Source organism: Mesoplodon densirostris, chromosome 18, assembly GCF_025265405.1.
Source record: "Mesoplodon densirostris isolate mMesDen1 chromosome 18, mMesDen1 primary haplotype, whole genome shotgun sequence".
NCBI classification, from domain to species: Eukaryota; Metazoa; Chordata; class Mammalia; order Artiodactyla; family Ziphiidae; genus Mesoplodon; species Mesoplodon densirostris.
Window position 1 is genome coordinate 36,146,026 of NC_082678.1, and position 27,645 is coordinate 36,173,670.

General features: G+C 65.1%; 2 protein-coding genes across 8 annotated transcripts in view; one reads left to right on the forward strand and one right to left on the reverse strand.

Moving 5' to 3' along the window:
* LLGL1 (LLGL scribble cell polarity complex component 1) lies at window positions 1-15,924 on the forward strand. Of its 3 annotated transcripts, none has more exons than XM_060081724.1 (23): window positions 1-150; window positions 3,271-3,368; window positions 5,198-5,279; window positions 5,375-5,505; window positions 6,519-6,677; window positions 6,770-6,932; window positions 7,020-7,155; window positions 7,408-7,462; window positions 7,581-7,735; window positions 7,803-8,026; window positions 8,194-8,261; window positions 9,323-9,476; window positions 9,550-9,654; window positions 10,043-10,335; window positions 10,495-10,642; window positions 10,734-10,881; window positions 12,564-12,859; window positions 13,202-13,466; window positions 13,566-13,680; window positions 13,838-13,950; window positions 14,171-14,291; window positions 14,438-14,525; window positions 15,184-15,924. In XM_060081724.1, the coding sequence occupies exons 1-22, from the start codon at window positions 70-72 to the stop codon at window positions 14,514-14,516; spliced, it is 3,189 nt and encodes a 1,062-aa protein (XP_059937707.1). In that variant the 5' UTR covers window positions 1-69; the 3' UTR covers window positions 14,517-14,525; window positions 15,184-15,924. The 3 variants fall into 3 exon arrangements, with proteins under 3 accessions (XP_059937707.1, XP_059937706.1, XP_059937705.1); XM_060081723.1 differs by having other exon boundaries at window positions 7,023-7,155; window positions 10,728-10,881; XM_060081722.1 differs by having other exon boundaries at window positions 10,728-10,881; window positions 15,184-15,923.
* FLII (FLII actin remodeling protein) overlaps window positions 15,684-27,645 on the reverse strand; it is a 13,022-nt gene continuing 1,060 nt past the window's right edge. Inside the window, exons 2-30 of one of the 5 annotated variants that reach the window (XM_060081718.1) lie at window positions 26,359-26,469; window positions 25,981-26,052; window positions 24,791-24,871; window positions 24,379-24,464; window positions 24,133-24,294; window positions 23,876-23,979; window positions 23,386-23,561; window positions 23,150-23,307; window positions 22,250-22,334; window positions 21,758-21,905; window positions 21,443-21,576; window positions 21,098-21,310; window positions 20,762-20,941; window positions 20,014-20,096; window positions 19,824-19,898; window positions 19,529-19,612; window positions 19,246-19,417; window positions 18,633-18,737; window positions 18,353-18,544; window positions 17,841-18,029; window positions 17,627-17,766; window positions 17,316-17,541; window positions 17,054-17,208; window positions 16,911-16,971; window positions 16,706-16,834; window positions 16,523-16,629; window positions 16,325-16,430; window positions 16,161-16,226; window positions 15,684-16,078 (exon numbers count right to left, since the gene is read on the reverse strand). In XM_060081718.1, coding sequence (XP_059937701.1) covers window positions 15,944-16,078; window positions 16,161-16,226; window positions 16,325-16,430; window positions 16,523-16,629; window positions 16,706-16,834; window positions 16,911-16,971; window positions 17,054-17,208; window positions 17,316-17,541; window positions 17,627-17,766; window positions 17,841-18,029; window positions 18,353-18,544; window positions 18,633-18,737; window positions 19,246-19,417; window positions 19,529-19,612; window positions 19,824-19,898; window positions 20,014-20,096; window positions 20,762-20,941; window positions 21,098-21,310; window positions 21,443-21,576; window positions 21,758-21,905; window positions 22,250-22,334; window positions 23,150-23,307; window positions 23,386-23,561; window positions 23,876-23,979; window positions 24,133-24,294; window positions 24,379-24,464; window positions 24,791-24,871; window positions 25,981-26,052; window positions 26,359-26,469 — 3,735 coding nt within the window. In that variant the 3' untranslated portion in view covers window positions 15,684-15,943. Of the gene's footprint in view, window positions 16,079-16,160; window positions 16,227-16,324; window positions 16,431-16,522; window positions 16,630-16,705; window positions 16,835-16,910; window positions 16,972-17,053; window positions 17,209-17,315; window positions 17,542-17,626; window positions 17,767-17,840; window positions 18,030-18,352; window positions 18,545-18,632; window positions 18,738-19,245; window positions 19,418-19,528; window positions 19,613-19,823; window positions 19,899-20,013; window positions 20,097-20,761; window positions 20,942-21,097; window positions 21,311-21,442; window positions 21,580-21,757; window positions 21,906-22,249; window positions 22,335-23,149; window positions 23,308-23,385; window positions 23,562-23,875; window positions 23,980-24,132; window positions 24,295-24,378; window positions 24,465-24,790; window positions 24,872-25,980; window positions 26,053-26,358; window positions 26,470-27,645 lie in introns of all 5 variants that reach the window. The other 4 variants (XM_060081717.1, XM_060081720.1, XM_060081719.1 and 1 more) reach the window with 4 other exon arrangements.

The window sequence follows — 27,645 nt, forward strand, 5'->3', positions numbered from 1 at the left end:
CGCGCCTCAGGAGCTGCGGAGCCGCGCGGCGCATCCTGCGGGCGGCGGCGGCGGGCGGCCGGGCGCAAGATGATGAAGTTTCGGTTCCGCAGACAGGGCGCCGACCCGCAGCGCGAGAAGCTCAAGCAGGAGCTCTTCGCCTTCCACAAGGTGCGGCGGCGGGCCGGGGGCGGCTGGCCGGGGGCGGGGACCGGGCCGGAGCCACGTCGGGCCGGGGGAGGGGGCGCACGCTGGGCTCGGCCGCCCCGCTCTGCTCTGCCCGAGGCGCGCGCCAGCTTCGCTCCATTTCTGCCCTCCGCTCCCCTGCTCCTGTCTCCGCGCCTGGACTCCGCCGGCCTCTCCTTGCGGGCCTCTCCGCCTCCGTGGGTCTCCGGGAGGCTCTCAACTCTCGCTCCGGCTCCCACTCTCTGTCTCTTTATCTCTTTCTCGGGGACCCCTCGGCGCCCCTGCGCAGCCCTTGGGCCCGGTTTGTTTTGCTTTCGCACCCAGGCCGGTGGGGAGGGGTGCGGAGTGGAGGCAGATGTTGGGGGGTGGGGCTGGGAAATCCCTTCCCGGTTCCTCTCCTCCCTTCCCCCACCGCCCGGGGCTCCGGCTTGCGCTCTGCCCGGCACCGCCGGGGGCTCCAGCGGGGGACGCCTGACCGTGTACTCAACTGCACTTCGAATCGCGGGGCCTCAGTTTCCCTTGCTATGGAATAGGGCCACTGTCCTCCTTGCTGTGGGCTCTGTCACAGGGGCAGCCGACCCACCGCCTCTCCTGGAGCCAAGGCGGAGGTGGGGGCGGAGGGCTGCTCCTTCCTTTCTTTCCTGGGTAGGGCCAGAGGGGCCACGGGAAAGGGGCTGCCTTCAGCCCCGCCTCCCCTACGCTGGTGTGTGGTTGAGAGAGGCCCCAGCCTGCCCCTTGCTAACTCTCCCCAGGGGTGTCACTTCTGGCCTCAATTTTACACCCAAGCCCTTTGGTCGCAGGGCCCCTTGCTGCTCTTGGGGCTTAGGGTCACTATGCTCACACACCGGTAAGAAAATTGAGGTTCAGGGCTGACCACGTGCCCAAAGTCAGAGTGAGCTGGGGTACTTGGTCTTTGGGTCCCCTTGTCAGTGGGATTTGACTTTAGCCTTGAGGGCCAGGGGCTTCGGGAGGGGTGCTGTGGTCCCCAGCTGGCTGCCAGGAGACTCTGGTCCAGGAGGAAGCTCTGGGGTGACCGGTCCTGCAGTGACCGAGGCCGGGTCATCTCTCAGGGTAGGCGGGGTTTTCCAGGTGGCGTAGGGGCTGCCAGGACCCTCAGACTTGGTGGCCAAGGGGCCCAGAGAGGAGGCTGGTGCCTAGGGGCTCTGAGGTGTCCCCCTTCCTGTGCTGAGTGGCCGAGGGTGAGCCCCCTCGAGATGAGAAGACAATGATGGTAGGGCAGGCGTAGCGCTCAGGTGTCACTTCCTCAGCCACGGAGTCAGGGTGTGAAGTGGGGACCTGAGACAGGTGGAGGGGAGGCTTGCTCCCCCTGGCTGGCACCTGGTGGCAGAAGCTGGTCTCCCTGCCAAGGAGGGTGAGGCCCCGTTCTGAGTGGGCAGCAGTGGTGGGCGGGGGTGGTCTTGGGCAGAGGGTTACTAGAGGGGCTGGTAGGTGATCACTAGAAAATAGGCCCAGATTCCTGAGTGGTGGGGCGTGGGCAGGGGGGTGTGGTCCAGGGTGAGCCTGGACTTTGGACTCGGTCTTGGGTCCAAATCCCTGCCCTGCCCACAAGTTGCCTGTGGCATGTCCACTCTATGTCAATTTAACGAATACGGCCTCGGGGGAGCTGATGTACTAGTTGGGGAGATAGTGAGAAGCCGAAAGAAGAGAGAGAAGTGTGCGGCCTGCAGTGGTTGGATGGTGGTCAGTGCCGTGGGTGAAATCAGGCAGGTGAGGGTGTGGAGCGATGGCTGCTGGGCCAGCTCGGGGCCTCTGAGCAATTGTCTCCTGAGCCGTGGGAAGGAGCCCCCCGTGGAGAGTGCTGGGTGAAGGACGTTCCAGGTAGGTGGACCGTAGATGCAAAGGTCTTAGTAGACTGGAGGAGGGCGGAGGGCCTCAAGTGAGCCGGGGGCCGGTGGGAGGAGCCAGATGGAGGGGACTTGGCTTTGACTCGGAGGGAGCCGGGAGCCCCGGAGGGTCCTGAGCAGAGGAGTGGGCCTCCAGACTCGGTCAGGTCCAGCGTGGGCACGGCGGTGCTGGTGCTCCCCACCCCACCCCGGTCAAGTGGGCCACGCTGTCCTCAGGTGGGCTCACCAGTGCCCAGATGGGAAGCCGAGGCTTGGCCAGTGCTGTGACTCACCCAAGGCCAAGCCAGCTGCTCAGAGGGCTCAGTCCCTGCCCGGATGGGATGAGGCTGGAGGCAGGCTGGGGCCACAGGCCTGGGGACCAGGGTTCCTTATAAAACTTGTGTCTTGCTGATGCAGTGGTCAGGGGGTACCGGCACCCATATGGGGTGTCCCACCTCGGTGTTGAGGGCTGGGGGCCCAGGGGTGCAGGCTTCCCAGGGAGGGCCCCCAGCCAGGCCTCGGGGTTGAGTAGGGGCTCCTTGGGTAGGTGGTGGGGGTGGAGAGCCAGGGCTGGTCTGCACTGGGGCTGGCCCTGCCGGGAGCTGGGGACCTGGTGGGAGCCGTTGCATTGACACCCCCAGTGCACAAGCCCCCTGCCCACCGTCCCAATCAGGGATGGGAAGGGAGTCACGTCTCCCAGTTTCCAGGTGGGAACCCAAGTCTGGCAGGTGTGTGACACCTTCAGGGCCTGGGCAGGAAGCTCCTTCTCTCTGGCCACCAGTCTCCCTGTCTCTGGGGCTGGAGGTGGGGAGCAGCCCCGGGTTGGGGCGGCACTCGAGAGCCTCTGCCTAGCTGGCCTTGGGTGCTGGCCTCTGACCACCCCCCAGAGCCTGTGTTGGGGGTTGCCTGGGACTGCACCCCACTTCAGTCTGCCTGGAGGAGTGGGGTGCGGAGCCCTGCTCCGTGGGGCAGCCGGGGTTCACTTCTGTGCCTGCACCTCCTCTTGAGCCCCGTTCTGTTTGTTTTCAGAGCCCTGTGCACGGTGGGTTGGACCCGAGTGTAGAGAGGGACGGGGCCTCTACCAGGGGGGCCTCTGTGGCGGGGCCAGGGACTCAGGCCCTTCCTCACCGGAGGTGTGATTACCCGTTTCGCAGCTGAGGGCACTGAGGCCCGGAGCATGGGTGCGAAGCAGTGGCAGAGCCTGGCGGCTGCCTTGGAGTGGGTGGGCTGTGCCTGTGCCAATGCCTTCACCTCCTTGCAGACTGTGGAGCATGGCTTCCCCAACCAGCCCAGCGCCCTGGCCTTCGACCCTGAGCTTCGCATCATGGCCATCGGCACGCGGTCTGGGGCTGTCAAGATGTATCCTTTGCGGGCCGCGGCCTTCGGGGCCCGTCAGAATGTCCTGGTTGCAGCTCCCCGTGTGCCGGGCCCCTGGGGCAGGACCCCGGCTGGGAGGCCATGGGAGCTGCCCAGACCCTGGTGGAGGCTGGTGCAGCTGCTGCCCTGAGACGCCTCCTCACAGAGACGATGGGGCTCAGCTTGCGGTGGCCTCGGCTGCCCCGTGCTGCCTTTCAGCCAGCCAGTTACCCGGCAGTTACCATCCCAGCAGCTGTGACTGGGGAGGTGGGCCGGGGCTGGTTGCACACGGTCCCCAGCAAGGGTGGTGGGTGGGCCAGGGTCACGGCGGGCCTTGCCCTGGTGCCCGGGCGCACACACGTGTGCCAGTGTGAAGACGTGTGTCCAGCCGAGGCGCTGGGGGCAGTACCAGGCTCGGCATGGTGGGCGCAGCGCGGTCCGCACCTGGATGTTGGCGCCACACAATGGGCCTGTGAGCCGCACAAAGGGGCATTTTCCTGTGAGTGCAGGGCGGGTGCGGGGGGAGGCTGGCAGCTGGACGCCTCCCTCCTGCCGTGGGGGATCCCAGCCCCGCTGCACGGGGTGAGCCCCTCAGGTGGGGCCCCAGGGGCAGGGTCTGGCCGGCCACTGCATGGTGGCACGGGGTCTCCCCACCCAGGGACTGGGGGCACTGGCCGGGAAGTTGTGAGTTTGCCGACTCCAGGGAGAGAGGCTGGACCTGGGTGCCCCCTCCTCCCGTGGGCCCCTGAGGCATTTGTGGGTACGCAGGGGCTGGTGCCCCGGCCGCCTGCCGAGGGGTCCCACTTCCTGGCCTGCTGCTTCCGCGTCTTATGGTGCTGTCCTGCCCCGCGTGTGCTGTGGGCCCGGAGCCCCTTCCTCTGTGTCCTGGCGGAGTCTCTGCTGGTGGCACGTCCTTTCTCGTGCTCACAAAGGACAGGCAGGCAGACAGCCTCAGAGGGGGACAAGGCCCCCCACCCCTCCCAGATCATTCCGGCCTGAGCCCTGGGCTGGGAAACTGAGGCTGGCCACAGGGGCCGCAGCCCACCCCCACCCCCCACCTCCCGGGTCTGGCCCCGTCTCCTTGGCGACCCTGGTTCCCTCCCAGTGCTCCTGCCCTGTTTTTTGTCCCCTTGTCTGTGTCCTCCCGGCTCCTGCAGGGAATCCCGACTCCAGCTCCAGGCAACGGCTCCTGCCTTGTCTCCAGGCAACGTCCCTGACCCCTGCCCGGTCCTCCCTCCTGGGGCCCCTCGGCCTGCCCGTCCACTGTGAAGCCTGGGGTTGCTGGGACTCTGGCGCTCACACTGGGCACTTGAAGCAGGTCACCCAAGCTCTCCAAGCCTCTGTGGCCTCTCTCCTTGCGGTGGGGGCTGCCTACCCCAGAAGGAGGTGGGGTTCATGGCCTGCAGCTGGCGTCGGCCTGTGGCTGAGCCTCCCGGGCCTGGCTTGACAGCTCCGCCTGTGTGATGTTGATGTGCAGGGCCAGCTCCTGTGCACACAGCCCAGAGAGGCTGATGCAGAGCCGTGAGCCGGGCCTGGGCCGTGTGTGCGGGGGGTGCTTTTATTCTCACGTGCCCTGTGTCAGCCCCACGAGGTGGGAGGGTAAGTCGCCAGCCCCTTTTACAGATGAGGAAGTGAAGGTCGTGCAGCAGCACCAACTTGCAGGACCGAGCGAGCCTGCATGCCGAGTGGCGGTGCAAGATGGTGCTCCTTGCGGCGGGGAGGCCCCTGGACAGGCAGGCCCATTGGATAGGACCTGTCAGAGTGGTCCTGGGAGCAGGAGGTGTGGTTTCCCGGCCTGTGCCTGCTTTCCGCCCTTGACCCGTCACCCTCAGCTACGGTGCCCCTGGCGTGGAGTTCACGGGCCTGCATCGAGACGCGGCCACCGTCACGCAGTTGCACTTCCTGCCCGGCCAGGTGAGCCTCGGCCCTGCCACTGGCTCCTGTGAACCCCATTTCCGCCCCACCCCCTGCCCCAGGCCGGCTCAGTCTTGGTCTCACTCACCTGCCAGGGCCGCCTCCTGACCCTGCTGGACGACAGCAGCCTCCATCTTTGGGAGGTCGTCCACCACAACGGCTGCGCCCACCTGGAGGAAGCCCTCCACCACCAGCCACCCAGTCGCCCGGGCTTTGATGGTGCCAGGTACTGGGGGACTCGGCCAGGGACGGCCGCTGGACGTGGGGCGAGCCTGTGGAGGGGCAGGGGGACAGGAAGCTGCCCCGGGGCTGGGGTTCAGGGGGCACGTCTGGTGGCCTGGCAGGCGTCAGGTGGGGGTCCCGGTAGAATCTGAGGTGAGCAGGGACAGTCTGTGCTCCAGGACCACTGGGGCCCCAGGAGACACGGGATGGGAGAGTGTGTCCAGAGCCCGGGGAGGGGTGTCAGGGGCAGGAACTGACATCACAGGTCCCCTGGGCCCTCAACTGGGGGTGGGGCGATGGGCCACAGTGTGCCTGGGTGAAAGGGCGGGTTGGGGCAAGGAGGGTCCCGCCTGGGCTGTGAGGTGCTGGCAGGGTGCCCCAGGGGGGGCGACAGCATGGGCTTGGACCCCTGGGGAGAGAGTAAGGGGCCTCTTGGTTCCTGGCCCGGCAGCCCTTGTTGAAATGACCAGAGCGGGTGAGTCCTTCAGGTTGCAAGGTGCCTGTCCAGCTCCGCGGGAGGCTTGTCCTGCTTGGGCTTGAACTGGGGCTAGGTGACCCCCCTCCCCCCAACCCCCGTGTCCAACCCTAACCCAGGATGGATCCCTGGGGTCTCCCAGCCTCTGCAGGGGAGCGATCCAGGGCCCTCCTGCAAGTCAGGGAGACATCCATGGGCTGGGGGCGGGACTTCCTGAGTGGGGCTCAGGGGGCCGTGCGTCCTGAAGGTTCTGATCCTGGCCCAGGTGGGGCCTGGTTCCTGCCTTCCCCTCTTGGTGGGTGGAGCCCAGGGGCCCTCCTCCAAGACCTGGGGACCTATTTTTATCCCTCTCCCCTCTGACATCCTGATGAATAACCGAGCGAGCTAATTACGACGTCCGCAGCCACCACTGTGGCCTTCCTGGGGCTGCCGCGAGTGCAGAGGAACTGCGGCGAGCTGACGGTAGCGGCTCCGCCCCTTCCACGCCCTCCTCAGCAGGCGGATGTGCTCCCGACCTCACCCCCTCCCCTTGGCCCCCACAGTGGCCTGCCCAGCCTCGCCCGCATCACCGTGGTCCTGCTGGTGGCTGCCGGTGACCTGGCAGCCCTGGGCACTGAGGGCGGAAGCGTCTTCTTCCTGGATGTTCCCACCCTGACGCTGCTCGAGGGGCAGACCCTTGGTCCGGACGAGGTTCTGCGAAGGTGAGAGGCCACCCGGCTTCCCTGCACCCCGTCTGCCGGGTGCCCCGTCCACCGGCTCACCCGCCACGCACCCCTCCCGTCCGCCCCCGCAGCGTGCCTGACGACTACCGGTGCGGGAAGGCCCTGGGCCCCGTGGAGTCACTCCAGGGACACCTGCGGGACCCCACCAAGATCCTCATCGGCTACAGCCGAGGCCTGCTGGTCATCTGGAACCGGGCCGCGCGGTGTGCTGACCGCGTCTTCCTGGGAAACCAGGTGTGTGGCAGAGGGCGGAGGCCGGCGGCTGCGCCGGGGCCTCAGCTCACAGCCGCCGTGCTCACGCCCGTCCACCCTGCCCCGCAGCAGCTGGAGAGCGTGTGTTGGGAGCGCAGCGGCCGCACGCTGGTCAGCTCGCACAGCGATGGCAGCTACGCCGTCTGGGCCACGGACGCCGGCGACTCCCCGACGACACAGCCCACCGTGGCCACCACACCCTACGGTGAGTGCCGGGGAGGCCTGTGCGAGGTCGGCAGTCACCCCGAGCTCAGACTGGCCTTGGTGGGGGGCTTTGGGAGGACTTGTAGAAGGCGGTGGGGCTGAGCCCAGCCGCAAAGATGAGACCCCCCCGGGGCTGTCGGGCAGCGTGCCTTCCCCTCGGAAGGTGGGGGTGATGGAGGCAGGAGGAGAATGGAGAAGTGGCGAGAAATGCAGCCTGGGGCTCGGTGGGTCTGACGCTGTCCTACCCCTCCAGGCCCCTTCCCCTGCAAAGCCATCAGCAAGATCCTGTGGCGAAACTGTGCGTCTGGGTAGGTGGGGTGCCGGGGCCAAACCTGGCTGCGGGAGTGCAGGGCGGGGGTGGGGGAGGCTCTCCCGGTCCCCATGGGGCCCCTCCGGTGGCTCACGTGGCTCCCCCGCCCCGAGCAGCGAGCACTTCGTCGTCTTCAGCGGTGGCATGCCCCGCGCCAGCTATGGTGACCGCCACTGCGTGAGTGTGCTCCAGGCCGAGACCCTGGTGACGCTGGACTTCACCTCCCGCGTCATCGACTTCTTCACGGTGCACAGCACGCGGCCCGAGGACGGTGCGTACCTGCCCTCCCACCCCGTGCCTGTGTGTCTGCGGCCACGCTCACCCGCCCCGTCCCGCAGAGTTCGACGAGCCCCAGGCCCTGGCCGTGCTGCTCGAAGAGGAGCTGGTGGTGCTGGACCTGCAGACGCCCGGCTGGCCGGCCGTGCCCGCCCCATACCTGGCCCCGCTGCACTCGTCCGCCATCACCTGCTCGGCCCATGTCGCCAACGTCCCCGCCAAGCTGTGGGCCCGCATCGTGAGCGCTGGCGAGCAGCAGAACCCCCAGCCGGCCTCCGGTGCCTCGGTGTGTGCCTGGGGGAAGGGTGCTGCCTGGGCAGCGCCTGAGATGGGGATGTGGCAGGTGTATGTGGGAACTCGGAGGGACTTTGTGCTCTGGATGCCACTCCTGGGGTGAGAGGAGGAAGGCGCTTGTCCTGACCTTCTGCTTCCATCTCTGTCTCCGTCTCTCAGAGCTGGCCTATCACCGGGGGCCGGAACCTGGCTCAGGAGCCGTCCCAGCGAGGGCTGCTGCTGACCGGGTAGGCGAATGCGTATCCCCGGCTCAGCCCAGTTGTGACGGGTGTTGTGAGTATGTGTGTGTGTGTGTGGGCGAGCAGGGCCTGGCGCAGCCCTTGCGGGTGTGGGAGGGCCCATCCTGGGCCTGGCGGGAGCTGACCTGCTCACTGACTCAGGCCCGGCCCCTGGTGGGACCAGGTCATCCCCATTCCCGCAGGGTGCACTGGGGTGAAGCCTCCCTAGACTGGTTTAAGGCTCAGCTCTCTTTTAGCCCGAAACTGGGCTCCACCCACTCAGCCTGCCCTGGGACTGGAAAATCTGGGCTGGCCCATGCCGAGCTGCACAGGGCAGGTGCCCAAGAGCCCAGCCTGGGCCTGGCGGGCACTGACGTGCCCGGTGACTCGGGCCCCGACTTCCTGCCCAGCCCCTGCCATCTGCCTGTGCTGGGACCCTCGGGCCTCTGACTCCAGCGCCCCCTCCCCAGTGAGAACTCCTCACCGTGGCTTTCAGGGCCTCTGGAGCCGTCCCAACCGGTCCCACGGCCTCACTCACCTTCTCACACCCTGGCTCTGGGCTCCCCCTACCGCCCAGGCGCCTGTGACCTGGACTCTGCAGCTGTGTCCTGAGGCTGCACCCCAGTTTGGTCTGCTCCTCCCCGCTTTCCCTCTCTGCTTCCTCCCGGCCTCCCCAGGCTTCCTGTTCCTGCCCCTGCCCCAGCCAACCCCTCCACTCTGTGACTGCATCTCTGGTCACCTTCTCTGGAGGCTCCCCTGGGGGCAGAACCCCCGTAGTCCTCTGTTCCCTGTGTCGCCCGCCCCTCACCTCCTGGTCATTATTTCTGGTGATTATTCCCGCACCTCCTCACTCTCTTTGCAGGGAGGGGCCCAGCACCTAATGTATGCGGCCTGGCATACAGTCGGTGCTCAGTATGTGCCCTGTGCGGTTGGTACTTACTGTTCGCTGTATGCAGCAGGAGTCTAGTCAGTGTTTGGCTGAGGCACCTAGTGCCTAGTGTATGGTCGCTGGATGACTGGAGGGGGCAGGGGGCTGGAGGACCTGGAACCTGACCTCACCTCCCCTGCAGGCATGAGGATGGTACCGTGCGGTTCTGGGACGCCTCCGGCGTGGCCCTGCGGCCCCTCTACAAGCTGAGCACCGCCGGCCTCTTTCAGACGGACTGCGAGCACGCCGACAGCCTGGCCCAGGCCACCGAGGACGACTGGCCACCCTTCCGCAAGGTGGGCCCCTCCCCTGGCTCCGGGGAGCCTGGTCCGGGCTCCGCCCTGTGTCACCAGTCCTTCCACCCTGCAGGTGGGCTGCTTCGACCCCTACAGTGACGATCCACGGCTTGGCGTGCAGAAGGTGGCGCTCTGCAAGTACACCGCCCAGATGGTGGTGGCCGGCACCGCGGGCCAGGTAGGGCCAAGGCGTCCCCAGGTCTGCCTTGGGGGGCTTTCTGGAGGGTCGGGTGGGGTGGTAGAGGGATCAGAGCAGCAAAAGCCCAGAGGTGGGAACGGGGCTCCAGGTGGGCCAGCCAGGGCTGTGGGGACCCACAGAGGCTTGGGGCCGGGGTGGAAGCACAGGTGTTAGATGAGCCCCGGGAGGGCAGGGCTGGCAGGTCCTGGTCGCCACCGTGTTGCTCAGTGAGGGCCCTGGTATACAGTGGGCGTCCAGTAAGTGTTTCTTCAGAGGACACACTGGAGACAGTCCTGGGACCACCCTGGCAGAGGCATCGGAGGCTCGGGCGGGGCGCGGGTGGCCCCCTCTTTGTACCGACCGGCCCCTGCCCGCCCCTGCCCCTCAGGTGCTGGTGCTGGAGTTAAGTGATGAGCCGTCGGATCAGCCGGTGGGCGTGGCCAGTGTGGACCTCCTCCAGGACCGTGAGGGCTTCACGTGGAAGGGTCACGAGCGGCTGAGCCCACGCACAGGGCCGCTGCCCTGGCCGGCCGGCTTCCAGCCCCGCTCACTGGTCCAGTGCCTGCCGCCGGCTGCCGTCACTGCCGTCACGCTCCACGCTGAGTGGGGCCTTGTGGCCTTTGGCACCAGCCACGGCTTCGGCCTCTTCGACTATCTGCGCAGGAGCCCCGTGCTGGCCAGGTGCGTGCGGGCCCTTCCCGAGGTTTGCTGGGGCGCAGGTGGGGGGTGTTTTGAGCCTCGTGGGAAGCACTGCTGGTGGAAGTTAGGCCCCCCGGTGGCTGGGCTCGAGGGCGGGCTTGGGGCTCGGGCTTCCCTGATGCCCGGCACCTGCGCCCCCAGGTGCACCCTGCACCCCAACGACTCCCTGGCCATGGAGGGGCCGCTGTCCCGTGTGAAGTCGCTCAAGAAGTCGCTGCGCCAGTCCTTCCGGCGCATCCGCAAAAGCCGTGTCTCGGGCAAGAAGCGCTTGACTGCCGCGGGCAGCAAGGTGGGCCGGGTGGCCGGGTGGCCGGGTGTCCGGGCGGGGCAGCAGGGGCGGGAAGACCGGGCTCCCGAGCCTCGTGTCCTTCAAGTTGCAGGAGGCCAACACGCAGCTGGCGGAGCAGGCCGGCCCCCACGACGTGGAGGTGACACCCGTGCAGCGCCGCATTGAGCCCCGCTCGGCTGACGACTCCCTCTCAGGCGTTGTGCGCTGCCTCTACTTCGCCGACACCTTCCTTCGCGACGGTGAGGCCGGGAGGGGTGTGCTGGTGAGGTGGCCCTAGGTGGCGTCACCCGGGTTCCGGTCAACTGCTTGGGAAACGGGCGTGGAGTGGCGCCTCCCGGAAGGTTGGAAAGTGTTGCCTGCTGAGTGCTGGGCTGCGCTGGCAACAGGCAGCCCCGGCCCACAGCCGTCCCCGGGACAGCCCGACGGTGGGGTTAGTGAACAGAGACCTGAGTGGAGACGGGAGCCCGGGGCCTGGTGGGGAGTGTGGGCCGCAGCACCGAGGCCGAGGTGGGCGTGTGTCAGGAGACCCCGGGCAGCGTGGCTGGAGCAGAGGACAGGCCCGGGAGGTGTGGGTTCCGGCTGCCTAGCTGAGGAGCTGGCTTTATAGTAAGGTTTTTTTTTGTTTTTTTGTTTTTTTAATATAAATTTATTTATTTATTTTTGGTTGCATTGGGTCTTCGTTGCTGTGCGCGGGCTTCCTCTAGTTGCGGTGAGCGGGGGCTACTCTTCGTTGCGGTGCGTGGGCTTCTCATTGTGGTGACTTCTCTTGTTGTGGAGCACGGGCTCTAGAGCACAGGCTTCAGTAGTTGTGGCGCAGGGGCCTGGTTGCTCCGCGGCATGGGATCTTCCCGGACCAGGGCTCGAACCCGTGTCTCCTGCGTTGGCAGGCGGATTCTTAACCACTGCACCACCAGGGAAGCCCGAGGAGCTGGCTTTGACCCCAAGCGGTTGGAGCCCCTGAGGGTCCTGCAGAGGGCAGTGATGCAGTCGGGTTTACGGACGGAGTTGCTGATTGGTTTAACTTGATGATGGGGCACGTCCTGTTCAACCCCACACCCGCTGCCCGCCCCTGCTCTCCGTCGTGTCTCGGAGATTTTAAGTGAAAGCCCGTGTGAGCAGCTCAGTGTGCGTCTGGTGGACGTAACCTACAGCTAGGGTGCCCGAGTCACACGCCGTAGCATGGACACTGATGCTGGAGTTTTCCTGTCACACTTGGCCCACAGGCGATTCTGTTCATCTCAGAAATGCCTTTTTGGGGTTGGGTCAGCGTCCAGCTGGTCTGCACGTGGCGCCATCATTGATGCATCTTTCTGTCTCCATCTGGGAGGGGAGCCCCCACTCCTGGTAGTGTTTGTGGAGCGTCCCTCTGTCCGGTGGATCTTCCCACTGTCTGGATGCGGCAGCCCTGGGGTTTTGGTTGGCCTGCCTCCAGTGTCCCTGAGAAGCCAGCTGGGCTTTGGCAAGCATGGCTTAGATTGCTCGCTAATTTTTTGCTCCGGTCTTCCCCCCCGCCCCATGGTTGCTGCTGAGGTCACCAGTTCATCAAGGGTGCACAGTGGTGACTGCTCGGTCCATCCACGCCTGTGCGTTTTTAGCTGATTTTCCACTTCTTCCTGAGAGGGGTCAGCTTGCACGGGATGGCAGGCTGGGTGTCTGCGGCAGGACCAGTGATGGACGTAGGGGAGTTGGGGCTTCGCGATGGGGTCGCATCCCCGGGATGCTGGGGGCGGTGTCTGTGAGGTCAGGGTCCAGTTTGACATCCCCGCGGAAGTGCCCTAGAGGTCACTCCTGTGCCTGCAGGAAGACTGGCCGAGGGTACCAGGGAGGTGTGGGCTGGAGAGAACCAGTCCAGGGTCCCAGGGCATCGGGAGTGGTGGGGAGGGGAGGCACATGCCTGCCTCACCAGCCCATCATCCCCCAGCGGCCCACCATGGCCCCACCATGTGGGCGGGCACCAACTCGGGCTCCGTGTTTGCCTACGCGCTGGAGGTGCCGGCGGCAGCAGTGAACAGCGACAGGCGGCCCGAGCGGGCAGTGGAGGCTGTGCTGGGCAAGGAGGTACAGCTGATGCACCGCGCACCTGTGGTGGCCGTGGCTGTGCTGGATGGACGCGGCCGCCCGCTGCCGGAGCCCTACGAAGCCTCAAGGGACCTGGCACAGGCGCCCGACATGCAGGGCGGCCATGCTGTGCTTATCGCATCTGAGGAGCAGTTCAAGGTGAGCTGACACAGAGACCCCTGGGGCTTCCGCCTCCTGGACACCGCCAGACCCTCGACGACGTTTGCCCGCCTACGCCCGCTTGCTGAGACCTCCCGAGAGCCCCCAGCCGGCAGGGACGCCCTAGGGAACCCTGGGGCCCCCCAGGGCCTCAACCACCCCCCCAGAGCTCCAGGTGTGGGGGGTCCTGGCCCCCGGCCCTTCCAACCAGCGGGACCGGCTCCACCACAGCGGCAGGGGCCTGGCAGGTTTCTGGGCAGAGAAGCGGGTGGGGCTGGAGGGCCGGGTGGGGGCGAGGACGGGCCGGGCTCTGCTCAGCGGCCACCCACTGCCCGCCTCCAGGTGTTCACGCTGCCCAAAGTGAGCGCCAAGACCAAGTTCAAGCTGACGGCCCATGAGGGCTGCCGCGTGCGCAAGGTGGCCCTGGCCACCTTTGCCAGCGTGGCCTGCGAGGACTACGCCGAGACCTGCCTGGCCTGCCTCACCAACCTGGGCGACGTGCACGTGTTCTCGGTGCCCAGCCTGCGGCCCCAGGTGCACTACGCCTGTATCCGCAAGGAGGACATCAGCGGCATCGCCTCCTGCGTCTTCACACGACACGGCCAGGGTGAGGGCCCCGGATGGCAGGGGAGGGGCCACTCACAGGGCTTCCGGAGGGGGGCAGGCCCTTCACTACGCTCTCTGCTCCCCTCACACCCACCCCCAGGGTTCTACCTGATTTCCCCGTCGGAGTTTGAGCGCTTCTCCTTGAGCGCCCGGAACGTCACGGAGCCGCTCTGCTCTCTGGACGTCAGTTGGCCCTGTGATGCCATGCGTGCCAGGTGCGTGGAAGGGGTGGGGCCTGGAGGAAGAAGCAGGGTCGCCATCTCTGGTGTCACCCCCCTCTTGTCCCAGGACTCAGGAGTGGGAGTGTGGGAACCTGGCCCTCGAGCCAGGAGGCACCTGCCCCTGGTCCCCAGCACAGACCCGTCTCTGCAGCTACAGGACCCGAGAGTCGCCCAAGCTGAGCCAGGCTAACGGGACCCCTGGCGTCGTCCTGGGCCCACAGAGCCGCGGCGGAAGCCCCGATCCCACCTGCAGCGAGGGAGCTGGTGAGGAGGGCGGGCGTGAAGTGCGGCAGCTCAGCCTCAGGGCGGGCCTCTGCAGGATGCGGCCACTGAGGGTGCCGGGGGAAAGGCGTGCTGGGCACGAGAGGGTGGGGGTCCGTGTGCTGGTGCCGTGGTCCACTGTGCGCTGGACTCAGGACCAGGGCCCCAGGTGTGGAGTCTGCCCCTGGGCCCTGGGAAGGGCCTGATCACTTCCTCTCTGCAGACACCCCGGATCCGCCTGAGGCCACGCTTTCACCCATGTCCGTGGACTCGGCTACCAGTGCCGACACGACGCTGGACACGACGGGGGACGTGACGGTGGAGGACGTGAAGGACTTCCTGGGGTGAGGAGGTGGATGGGTCTACAGGAGGGGGTTGGTCGGCTCCCAGGCTCCCTCCCTCCACCCTTCAGCCAGCCTCATCCCAGCTGGGCACAGAGGGCCGAGGAGGGCCTGACCCCAGACCCGCTGACCACTGCTCCTCCCCCCAGCTCTTCGGAGGAATCTGAGAAGAACCTGCGGAACCTGTCAGAGGACGAGGCCCGAGCCTGCCCCATCCTGATCGGATGAGGCCCTCAGGTGTGGGGCCCTGGGTCGAGACCCTGGTCCCCTTGGCACGGCCTCACCGCCCCCCACACCGGTCTTGCACCTGAAACCCTGGCAGGCCCGGGGAGGCGTTTCCCCAGCCTGCCCCCTCCCGGGACTGTCCTGGCAGGGGCCTCCGCAGCCCATGCAGATGTGCTTCTCGTAGTTTGCTGTTAGAAATCAGGGCCAGCCCATCAGCCCCCAGATAACACGGCTGGTGTCGGGAACGAGACCAGGCCAAACCACCTAGGGGAACGGCAGCTTGGGGCTCCGATGGCTTTGGCCAGCCTGTTAAGCAGGTGAGATCACCCAGGTGTGCGAGATTGGGTGCTGCCCGAGGCTGACTGGTCCCCGCGCTGGTCTCGGTGCGGCCCAGGCCTGAATCTGAGGCCGTAGGTCTGCCCCCGCCCCCCGCCTCTCCCTGCACAGACGCTGCGGCTCCCTCTTTGTTGCTGGGGTCACCACTGCCCCCTCCAGGGCCACGCTTTGGCCTTAGGGGCCCAGATGTGGTCAGGGCTAATAAGGCTGTCACTACAGGGCCCTTGCCCTCATCCTGGACAGGAGACTGAGCGGTGGCACACGTGTGGCCGGGCCGCCTGCCCCCTTGGACCCCCCTGGCCTTTTGCTGATGCCTTTTTCCTTCATCCACCAGGAAGGCCAGAACTGCCGGGCCTGCCCTGTTCGGAGCTGGGACCCAGGACCCCGGCCCTTCACGTAGACCTGCATCTGCTAATCTCAGGCTCCAGCAGGACCTGCCCAGCCTGGCCCCAGAGGCCACCCGGGAGGTCAGGTGCCACAGGGGAGGGCAGCTGGGGCTCACGGCCCGTCACCTTCCAGGTGACACCACCGTCCTTTCCCTCTCCTTTTGCAAAGAGTATTTTTCTAACGCCTGTGCCAGGCACCACAGTCATTTCTAAAACTATTTTGGTACGTGCTCCTGGGCCAGCACCCCAACCCCCCCCCCCCAGGCTGTGCACGAGTGTGTGTGTGTGTGTTTCTGACTGAGCTCCACTGGGCAACCAGGACTGGGGCGCGCACGCGTGTGTGTGTGGAGCGGAGATCAGGATGGGTTTCCTTGTAGATTGTACCTTGGGGTTTTTTTTTTTTCTGTCATTTTGTTAAAATTAGCAGTTTTAATATTAAAAATACTGATTTTTAATATTGAAAATAAAAGCATTTAATATCTCTTAAAGGGCAACCACACCTGCTTTATCCCTGGCAGACGAGGGGGCATCACACATGAGCTCACAGTGGCAGAGATCCACTTGCCCAGGCCCCTCGGGGCACTGGTCGGGGTTACTCCCGTTGCTGCTGCTGGGGACTTTGGCACTGAGGGCAGGTGGTGGACAGTCAGGCCCTTTCCCTCCCTCCGCAGAGCCTGTGGTGGCCAACAGGGCACGCAGGCAGCTGCCCTAGGTCAGGGCTGGGCGGAAGGTGCTCCAGGCGTGGAAGCAGCGGGTGAAGGCGTGCTGCTCGTTGCCCTTGCGCACCAGGCGCAGGCGGCGGGGACGCTCGTGCTCCTTGGAGCGCAGGTGCTGGATGTACACCTGGTGGGTGGGATGGGTGAGCGCGCACCTGCAGCCTCAGCCTCTCCCCCCAGGCCCAGCCTCGGCCCCCTCCCCCACTCACCTGGCAGGCCTTCAGGCTCAGCTTGATCTCCACCTGGCTTGTCTGAGTCCCCACCCACATGTAGACCTGTGGGGACAGCGGGGGAGGTGGTCGCCCGGCCTCAGAATTCCCATCCAGGGACGGCAGGGCTCCCCGAACGGGCAGGGTTGGTGGTGGGCTCTCACCTCTTGGCCGTTGTCCAAGAGCATGATGTCATCATCTGCCAAGTCGTCTTGGCAAAAGTCAGAGCACTTCTCGGTCACTGCAAAGTAGCCCTTCTCGTTGGAGCACCTGGGGGTCAAGGGTCATGGAGAGGCTGAGGGTCACAGCAGCAGGGCCAGGACTGAGGGGGACACTGGGGGCTGGGGCGGGGCCGTCCTCACCGGAAGAGCCGCGTGTGCTTCATGTACTCGGCGTCGTCGTCATAGGGCTTCTGTGCCCCGATGCCCACCCAGAAGAAGTTCTCAGGCTCCCCGCCCTCATTGATGACCTGAGGGAAAGGTCGGTCAGCTCGGGGCCGAAGGCCCTCCCCCAGCCACCCACCGTGCACCACCCACCCTGCTCACCTGCTTGCTGTAGGAAGCCTCAAACATGCTATTCAGGATGTCCTCCGCCAGCTTGGCCTCGTCGGGGTCCGACGCCCGGCCCACCCACGCGTACACGATGCCCTGGTTGTCCTCGCTCTCAAAGGGGACCTGGGTGTGCGAGGGCCCTGGTCACGCCCTGCCCGCAGCCCCGCCCTGCCCCACTCCCTGCTGCGCCAGGCCCCACCTTGAGGATGAAGCAGAACTCAGAGTTAAGGAGGCCAGAGTCGGTGCTGATCTGGATGCACCTGGGGGAGGGAGAGGTCAGCAGGGAGCCCAGGCGGGACACAGCCCACTGGCCTCCCACGCCTGCGCCCCGCAGCCAGGCACCGGGTGCAGAGGGCGCTGCCATTGGTGCGGATCTGGTACAGGCTTGGTTGCAGGGCTCCCTGGGCCGCCTTCCTCTTGCCCCGGTGGATGATAAACTTTCTCTTGAAATGGGACAGAAACTTGGGGTTCTCCTGCTGCTGTGTCATGCGCACCACCTGGGAGCACGGAAGCCGTCAGGGGCAGCTCCCTGGTGGGGCAAGGCTCCCCTGGGTGAGTCCAAGGGACACCCCCTCCCCGGGTTCTGGGGGTGTGGCCGGCACACCTCCAGTTTGCCAGGGAAGAGGCTCTCAAACTTCTTCTGCAGGCTGAAGGTGAAGGTCAGCCAGCCCATGTTGGAAGCCTCGCGGCCCTGCCAGAAGTACACTATGCACTGGAAGTCCTCCTCGGGCTGCTTCTCCTCTGCCTCGGCCGCCGCCACCTCTCCCTCCTTGTCCTCAGCCCCCGCCTTCTTCTCCTCCTCTTCCTCATACTCCACGGGGACCCAGTACCTGCGGGGCCAGAGGGCGGTGGGCAGGGCTGAGCCCCCAGCACCAGGGGCGGGTGGGGGGGGGCAGGGGCATGCGGGGGAGGCACCTGCAGAGGAAGACGTAGCAGTCCTGCGTGTAGAAGTGGCCAAACTCCTCCTCGGGCAGCCGTGCGAACTTCTTCCCCTCGAGCACGAAGCCCTCCATGCCGTCCAGGTCCTCGTTCCACTCCTCCATCAGCTGCTCCGCCTGCGTGCGACCCCACCCGTCACGGCGGACAGCCCAGCCCGCCCGCCCGCCCTGCGCCCCAGCCCCGTGCCCACCTCCGCCAGAGGCATGCGCGGCTGCCGCGGCAGGAAGAGCGAGGTAAGGTCGGCCTTCATCTGATCTTTCTTCTCAGCGTCACGCTTCACCTTCCCCGCGAGCCCCGGGCCCTGCAGCACGGCCTCTGCATTGCGCGTGTAGTCCACGGTCAACACATCGTCCCAGTTCTTGAACTTGGCCTTGAACACCTGAGAAGGCACAGCTGGAGTAGGAGGCGGAAGAGGTGGGGCCTGGAGAAGCAGGGCGGGGCCTAGGAATTGGAAGAGGTGTGGCCTAGCAACCTAGGGGGCCTAGGAGTGGAGGAGTGGGAGAGTGGGAGAGTGGGAGAGTGGGGGAGTGGGAGAGTGGGGGAGTGGGAGAGTGGGGGAGTGGGAAAGTGGGGGAGTGGGGCCCGGGCGGGGGGTCCGGGAAGCTGTGGAGCTTGGTAACCAACTGGTCCACAGAGGATCAGGGCAAGAACGCGCCCGCGGGATCTGGGGGAGGAGACCTCCGGGGGCGCCGCATCGCACACCTGCGCCTCTGTGCCCTCCAGGCTGCGGCTGACCGCGGCGTGGCGCGGCCGGTGCAGCATCCCACACAGCTCCTGGCCCAGCTTGAGGGCAGCAGCGCGTACCAGGCGCGGGGACTTGCGGCCGAGCCAGATGAACACGTCGGACCAACAGTCCAGAATGTACACGCAGCGCGTGTCCAGCAGGCTCTGCAGCTGTGAGGCCCCGGGGGCTGGAGGTCAAGACCAGGGCCACCAGCAAGAAGGGATCCAGCCCCCACGCCCTCCTCCCTGTGCATCTCACCAGCCGCATCCCAGGCATCAGTTCCACCTTGGGCCGCGTCTTATGTTCCACAGAGAGCTTGTAGTTGATCTGCGGCAGCTCCAGGTAGCCCAGGCCCAGGCCCACCTGGCAGGAGCAAGAGGTGGGCTTAACCAGGCTGGGTCTGGGGAACACGAGCCCCGGCCACAACAGCCCCTGCACCCAGGCCCACAGCCTGCTCCTCTCCGGGCCGGCTTCCTCCCTCCACCCCAAGATGCTTTCTAGAAAATCCTATCGGTGGAAGAAGGGCTGGCAGACGGTGGGGAGACCCACCCTCTCCAGGTCCTTATGGGTTTCTCTAACCTGTCCTCTTCCCGCCCACAACACGCCCGCCTTCCTGTCACCTACAGCACGAAGGCCAGGTCCCCAGGTCTGGCACCCATGTGCTTCTTGGCCTCCCTCTCCAGCCCCGCCTTCCCGGAAGCACAGAGCCCAACACCAGTGCCCCCGGCCCCACTCAGAGCCAGCCTCAGACCCGTGCTGAGCTACTCCTTGCCCAGAAGGTGGCACCCTCCCCCCACCGAGGTCCCGAAGGAGACCGCAGCTGCTGCCTGACCACCAGTGAAGTCAGGCCAGCCCCGCACCCCCGGCTCACCTTATACAGCTTGGGCTGCGGTGGCCAGAAGTCATCGGGCACGTGCTTCTTGATCTCGGAGGGCTCCCCACCCAGCACCTCCCAGAACTCTGGGGGCTCCTGGCCTTGTACCAGCAGCGAAATCTCTGCCTTCCCTTTTCGTTCATTCTTGTTAATTTTCTCTGCAAAGAGCCTGAAGGCGGGTGCAAAGCCTTAGTGATGAAGCCCACGCCTCCTCCTTGGGTGACAGTTTTCCTTTGCACGGTACACCCCAGCACGCCTGGGCAGGTCACAGTCCTCTTACCTGGCCTTAGTGGTACTGCTCAGCGTGGCCTGGGCCCCCCGCCACACGTAGATGTCCAGCCCTTGGTCCAGCAGGAAAACAAACCTGGACAGGAGGGGTGGGAGGGGCTGCCAGTGGCCACGGGCAACTGCTGCCCCCATGCCTGACCCCACCCCAAATCCCTCCTTGCTGGACCTTCTGCCAAGCGCTGCAGGACAAGGGCTGGAAGGCCTCTCTGGCTAGAGCCAAGCCCTGCCCCCCACTGGTGGGGAGAAGGTTCAGGGTGAAGCACCCCACCTCACGTCATGGGGCTCACCTTGGGTCCAGGGAGGCCCCCTTAAGAGGCACGGGCTCCAACTTGAGGTTCTTTTTTCCATACACACGGTACATCCTGGGGGCCAGAGCAACAGTGGCTTGGCGGGGGCACAAGGGGCAGATTTACCCCAATACCCTCCCCCCATCCTTCCCAGCTGAGTCCAGGTCAGTGCCGCCCACACACCCCTCACCTGGTTACGTAGTGCGTGTCCTCCACAGTGTAGAAGCCACTGGCCGTTCCACCCTCGATGTAGGAGATGTCGTTGTCAAATACCTGCGTGCGGGGCGTGTCGACTTTCACCGAGCTGTCCCCCCACCCCCGCCCAACACCACCTGTCAGGAGAGCGGACTTGCGTGCAACCAAGTCAGACGCTGCGAATCCACGATGATGTTAAAAATACAAGATCTGTGTCTACAGCCGTAAACACACACGGGGTGGTGCGATGTACATAACTGTGAACGCGTCTGCTCGTGTCCGGACACGGCAAGCTTAGATACACGCGTATCAGGGGACAGGACAAGGCGGGTTTATGGAAGAAGGCAAACTTAGGTGGAAGTACCCAAAATCTCGTCTCGTGTAGGTACCTACGTGTAACCAGCGGGCGGGTAGGCCAGCACCTCTCACTAACCCAGCTCACTGGATTCTGGCCCTGCCCCTGGCCCCGCCTCCTTCATGGCCGGCCGGTGGGCCACCCTCTAGCAGCTTGTGGTCCCAGCTCCCCATCTCTCCTGGTCTCCTACACCGCCGCCAACCCAGTTCCCAGCTCCCAAACTAGCCTGGTCTCCTTATCCTCACCTGAGCCAGGACTCGCCTCCACTGACCCAGGCTCCCAACCGGTGGCCTCACCTCACTTCCCTGACCTCAGCCCATCCGTCCCTGCTGTCTGCCATCTCGGGGCTCAGCACCTGATACATTTCAGTCGGCCCCGCCCCCCGCACCTGCAGGAACTCGTCGCTCTCGTCGCCCATCTCCTCGCGCACGGTGCGGCACTCAGCGCCCAGGTAGTTGCGCAGGTTGACGGCGTGGATGGCAGAGCACGCCTTCTTGTCGAGTGTGGCCTCCCCGCCGATCCAGTAGTAGATCTCCCAGTTCAGAGACCCGCTGTCATCCAGAAAGGTCTGGAGGCCAGGGCAGTGGCCGGGTCAGCCCCCCCAAGGCTTCTGCTGGGCAGCCTCCCGGGCAGAGCCCTCGCCGCCCACCCCCTTCCAGAACACGGCTAGGAGCGGGCGGTTCTGAGCCGTCCAGGTCGGGCCTCGTAGCCCCTGGCCCCGCACCTTGAGCACAATGTAGCAGTCGGCCTCGTAGAACCTGCCGTGGAGGGCTTCCCCCACCAGCACGGGCACGAAGTTCTCCATCTGCCAGATGGTCAGGCCAGGCAGCTGGCCCACGTCCTCGGTGAAGAACTCGGAGTAGTCGAGGCGCGGCTTCTCCAGGCCCTGGTCCCAGCGCCGCACCTTGCCCCCAGGCACTCCAGAGTCCATGCTCTCCTGGGATCAGGATCGCATGTATAATAGTGGCTTGACCCTGTGCAGCCACTCGCGCTGGTCCGCTCAAGGCCCCCCCTCCCGCTGGGCCCGGGTTGCACTGCTAAGCAGAGGCTGAGTCCCGGCCCGCCTTACCTCCTGCTTCTTGTTCTTCTCCTGGGCCACGTCCGACATGCCCTTCAGCACCTGCTTGGCCTGGTCATCCTGGGCCGAGTCCTTGCGCCTCCGCAGCCGCATCTTGCGAGCCAGGGGGTCCTTGGGCCCACTCCCTGCTGAGAGGAGGGGTACACAGCTGACCTGACTGCCCCCTACCCTGCCTGGGGCGTCCAGCCTATCAGGGGTCAACCCCACGCCCCGCATCCAGAGAGCGCATCCCACCCAATTTACAGATGGGTAAGCTGAGGCCCAGGGAAGAGCCCCCACTGCCAGGCCAGACCTTCCCCTACTCACCAGCCGCCGCCGCGGCCACCGTGGCAGGGGAGGCTCCCGCCAGCCGCAGCTGGTTCTGCAGCGAGAAGTCAATGTTGTACCACTCGGCGGTGCGGTCAACGGGCTTGGGGGGCATGACCAGGCTGGGGTTCTCCCGCACGTCCAGGACCTGCCTCATGGGGCAAGCAGAGCCCGCGCTGAGCCCGAGGTCTACCTCACGGCCACCCCAAACCCCTGCTCTTTGCAACCTCCGGGGCCAAAGGGCCCAGGTTCTCATCCTGCAGCCACCCTCGTGGGCTTGGGCTTTCCCGTCTGTGAAGTGTGACCTCGCAGACTGGCTGGTTATGAGGCTAAAGCGATGCTGTTGAGCGTGATGTGGACACAGGACGTGGGTCACCCGCTCCTCACCCTGGCACCAGCCACCCCTCCAGGAGCCCTGTGCTCGGTCTTCTCTGGGGTCTGTCTGCACCCTTCCCGTCCCTCCCTCTCCCCAGTACCAGCCGCCTGCCCAACCTCGATCTCTGTCAGGAAGTGGACAGCCTCCGGGAGGGTCACCAGGCGATTCTTGTTCAGGACCAGCTTCCTCAGCTTCGTGCACCTGTAACAACATAGCGGGGCCTCAGGGGGGTGACAGACGGGGAGCCGGGGGCATTCCAGTCCTGGGTTGGGGAGGCAAGTAGGGCCAGAGAGACTAAGCAGTCCGGCTAGTTAGGAAACCAGCCAATTTGAAGGTGCCAGCAAAGACGGGAGCAGCCGGGGTCTCCTCACAGCTGAGTGACCGGGAGGGTCTTTCTGCAGCTTCTACAGGGCAGCACCTTCCAAGAACTAAAGGCCCTTGGGTGCGAACAAGAGGGCATCAAAAAACACATTCTGGGGCCTCCCTGGTGGCGCAGTGGTTGAGAGTCCGCCTGCCGATGCAGGGGATACGGGTTCGTGCCCCGGTCTGGGAGGATCCCATATGCCGCGGAGCGGCTGGGCCCGTGAGCCATGGCCGCTGGGCCTGCGCATCTGGAGCCTGTGCTCCGCAACGGGAGAGGCCACAACAGTGAGAGGCCCGCATACCGCAAAAAGAAAAAAAAAAAAAAAAAAAAAAAAACACATTCTGCCCTCAAATTAACCCAGAAGCTGCTGAGGATCCCTCCGTCCTCAGTGCCAGGGACCATGCTGGTGGACGCTTTTTTCTAGGAGGGGACAGAAGCAGCACTGTGTCCCAAATGCAGGTGGCAGTGGAGTCCTTCTGGCCTCGTCCCTACTGGCATGCCCCCAGAGACTGCTCTGGGGACTGCACCGCAAAGCCAACTCAAGCCCTCCCGTTTCCTACGATGCACGAAGACCACGGAGGCAGGTGGAAGGGTGGGGCTGGGATTCTGGGGTTTTCTGCGCCATGCTCCCCGCCCAGCCTTGGCCCGGCACCTGCAGAGGCTCTCAGGGATCAGTTCCAGGTTGTTGTTGGCAGCCATGAACTCTTCCAGGCTGGACAGCTTGCCAATACCCGAGGGCAGCCCATCGAAGTCCAGCTTGTTGGAGTTCAGGTACAGCCTCTTGAGCTTGGTCAGCTTGCAGATGGCTGACTAGAGGTGGCAGGGGCGGGTCAGGGGCAGGCACAGGGCGGCCTGCAGCCTCCCCGCCCTCCCTGGGCCCCAACGCACGGGCAGTGAGGTCAGCTGGTTGCGGGACAGGTTCAGGGTCTCCACGTGCACCCACTGGTCGATGCAGAGGGACAGCTCCGCGATCTGGTTGCTGCTGAGGTTGAGGCGCCGCAGGCTGGGGAGGGTGTACAGGCACTCAGGCACCCGCGTCAGGTCGTTGCAGGACAGGTCCACATCTGAGCGTGGGGTAGGCACGTCAGCCGGGGCCCCTGCGGTGGGCTCCAGGGGCAGCGGGCCTGTGTGAACCCCGGCTCCCCCTCCTGGCTCTGTAGCCTCAGGTACAAGATTTCACCTACTGGTTTCTCAGAGCAGGGTGTCTATGCACAAAGCCTACTCGTAACTTGGTGTTACTCCCAGTTGTCACGGTGACAACGGGAGGAGACGTGACAGAACCGCAGCCCCTTCCCCCTAGAGGTGCTCACTGAAGCAAGGTACCATCCCCTCCTCTGTGAGGAAGCTAGGGGCTGAGGGGTCCCCAGAGACTGCCAACCTGCGAGGTGGCTCAGGCCCTCCAGGCTGGTGGGCAGGTTGCCCTGGGTGCGCTGCGTGTTCCTCAGGTGCAAGGTCTGCAGGGCCGTCATGGCCGGGAGCTGCCTGTGGGGAGACGCAGCGTTCAGGTCGGGGGCCGGGGCCCGGGGCCCGGGGCCGAGTGGGCCGAGTGGGCCCACAGCACGAGGCCTACGGCGGCCGAGACGCGACCCCCAGCAAGGCCGGGGCCCCGGCGGGGAGGGCCAGGTGGGCGCCCACCGGAGCTGGGCGTGCAGCAGCGGGTTCCCATTGAGCACCAGAGTCTGCAGGTGCACAAGGCGGCGCATCTGGGGAGGCAGGCTCTCCAGGCGGTTCTCGCTGAGGTCCAGGAACAGCAGGTCAGTGAGGCTGATGAAGAGCTGGCTGGGGACGGCGTCGATGCTGCGGGCGGAGGGCTGCCGGATCAGGGCCGTGCTCCCACCTCCGAGACTGGGCCCCCGACCGCCCAGCCCGCCCTCCAGGCACCTGTTGTGGCTGAGGTTCAGCACTAGCACGTTCTTGGCGCTCTCCAGCTCCCGAGGGCACTCCGTCAGCTGGTTGTAGCTCAGGTCCTGGGTGGAGGGGCGAGGCCGAGTCAGGGGCGTCAGGGCTGGTCCCACCCCGCCAGGCCTCCGCCGGGCTCGAGGGTCAGGACAGGCACTGAGAGGGGAGCAGAGGAAGGGGCTTCAGGGCAGAGAGAGACAGTGGGACCCCGGGAGGAAGGGGGCCTAGGTTAGGGATCTGACTCCATCAGCGACCTCGGACAAGGCACCACCCCCTGTAAGTCTCAGGTGCCTGCGTCTGTAGAACGGGATCACCACGGCCCCAGGGTCCAGCACAGTGGGTGGACACTGGACCGTGGGGCTGGCACAGGGCCAGGTGGCAGGGAACCACTGACCAGAACCGAGAGGTCATCCAGCTTGAAGATGTCATCGGGGACTCCGGAATTCTTCAGGCTGTTGGCTCGAGCCACGATGGCCTGGGGATACACGAGAGTCTGTGACTCCTAGCTTCCGCCCCCCAGGAGAAACAGGGATCGGGGGGACACCACCTCTGGAAGTCCACCAAGGCCAGGCCTGAGTGCTCTCCCACTCTGGCTTTTACTCGTAATCTCTCTACTTGGCAAGCCTTTTCTAGACTACCAATGAGTTCCTATTTATACCTCAAAGCCCAACTCAAATGTGCCCCAGAGCCCAGCACACGGAATCTCAAGGAACCTTTCCTGATGGAATAATCCCTCTTCCTCTCAACCCCAAAGGGCAAGACAGGGATAGAGCTGAGTCAGAGCTTCTAGTACAGAAGAAGGTTGAACCAAAGACAGGTCAGAGCGTAGACTCAAAGCAAGTCTGTTTTCTCTCCCCTTAGGGCTGAAACTTGCTCACACTTCCAAAGTGCAGGAAGTTAGTGCAGGATGGCTGAGGGGGAGGGAACAGGCCAGGTGATGGCACCATGACTGCAAGAGACAAAAACACTAACAAGAGCCACCGCTGCTGCTCCCTCAGCCCCAGCGTCTGTGTGGTGCCACCATGTTGCTTCACGGCGGTCACTGCTGGACCATCTCAGAAAGTGGAAGGAACTCGTCCAAGGTCATGCAGCCAGGAAGTGGCAGAGCTCAGATTTAAACTCGAGTCCAGAGGCTGTGCCCTTAACATCTCAGGGCTCCGACCTTGGATGGGAATAACCCTCGCCGAGGCCTGAGGATCTGGGACAGGGGCTCCATGGAGAGCAGAGGCCCAAGTGAACTGCCCCGCCCACCTGCCCGACCCCGCCCTACCCTAGCTCTACCACTGCCGGCTATGGGACCTGCACAGCCTCCGTGGCCAAGTGTCCTCACCTGTGAACTTGGAGGAGATGAAGATCACATAAAAAGCCCTCGTGAAACAGCCGGAACGGCACTCAGCTGTTAATAGTTGCTAGAGTACTTATTGTTCAAACTGGGTGGGATTTGGGGTTTTTCAGCGCTTCCCCCACGGTTACTCAACACAGGGCATTACTGCATGCTCTCCCCCCGCAGTGTGCGGGTGCAGAGAGGTGCTGGCCCGGCCCTCAGGCCCCGGCCCGAGGTCTGCAGCCTCGGGCGGCACTCACCCGCAGTGACGGCAGGCTGGACAGCTCCCCGTGGAGCGTGGTCAGGTTGTTGTGGCTCACCGACAGGTGCTCCTGGGCAGGGACAGGGAGAGGGGCTCAGCTGGGCGGTGCGGCATCCACGGAGCCCCCATCTGCCACCACAACGCTGCCCCATCCAGGGGGCCCTCAGCCACACAGGCCCAGGCCATTTCTGCACCTTCCCTCCCTCACAGACCCAGACTCTTCTTGCACACCTCCCGGGATGGGGTACTCATTCCCTCTCCACCAGTTCTGCTGTGGTCAACATCCTCCTCTGTGACGTCTGTGCTCTGCGCAGGTTCTCCCCACCTGGCCAGCCCCATCCACAGGGACCCTCCCTGCCTGCCCAGAGCCTCTTACCAGCTTCTGCAGGGCGGCCAACTCCTCCGGCAGGTAGCAGAGGCCGGTGCGGTTTAGCTTCAGCCATCGGAGACTAGTCATCGCCTTGACATTCTCAGGGAAGTAGCCACCCTGAGGAGTATGTCGTGGTAAGGCTAGTCTGGGACAGGGTACCCTTGCTCTACCGCCCAGTGGCCCCCACTGCCCACGGAAGCCTTTGAGAGCAGCAGTCACCTCTCACTAGCTGTGTGACCCTAGACAAGTCACTCTGCCACTCTGTGCCTCAATTTCCTCCCCCATAGAATAGAACTAATAAAATCCCCTGATGACAAAAGCGTCGTAAAGAACAACTAATGGTCAGGATGGCTGCTGATCTAGACTCTGTCTCTCTTGCTGTGTTCTCGGCACCAAAAAAGCTTATTCCAGGTGACACCCGCACACCTACCTGTGTGGTTACATCAGCTCAATGCCTCTGCCTGGCGTCCAGGCCCTGCCTGTGCTCCCACCCTGCCATCAGCATATGGCCGCTAGTGGCAAGGTCGACTCCCCGTGTGAGGCCCCAGCGCCCCACCCTGCACAGGCACAGCCTTATTCGTTAGTTCATTCAACCCTTCACTCCCCATATTCAAACGCCCACCTCGGGACCCCCAGCCCTTGTGGCAGTGAACCTGGGGCAGGGTGTGCCTTCAGCGCCCCTGGCTGGTATCCCCTTCCCCCTCCGGGCACATTCCCAGCAGGTGACTCAGACTCTCCCAGTCTGGAGAGGACACACGGGGACCCCAGGTGAGCATGGTGGGGATGGGGGCAGAGAAAAGTGGCCACCTGTGCCTGGGGTCAAGTGTGCACACGTGGGTTAAATGCAGGAAGGCGGCCAGTCTCCTCGGCCCTGGCCCAACCCCCGACCCCAGCTACAGCCGGGGCCGCGGGACGCTGACGACCCAGGCTCATGCTACACTGCGCCCAGCCTGAGCCTGCTCACACCCCACCCTGCAGCCGGGATCAACCTCCAGAAGCCAGGCCAACAACTTTCAGGGCCTCGTCTCTGGTCACCAGCCCAAACCCTGCCAGTCTCATTCTCGGGCCTCCAGAACCACGGTGCCCCCCCATCCCCCCACTGGCTGGAGGGCTGCGCTCGGGTTCCTGGTGGCCCGGGTCAATCAGTGCTGCAGCTGCTCAGACAACTGCCACCCAGGCCCTCGCCCAGCTGCTCGACACCACCCTCTCCACAGCAACTAACCCCTGCCTCCAGAGGGCTAGTTTTAAGCCCCTTCACCAGACGAGAAAGCGAAGCTCGAGGAAGGAAAGTGA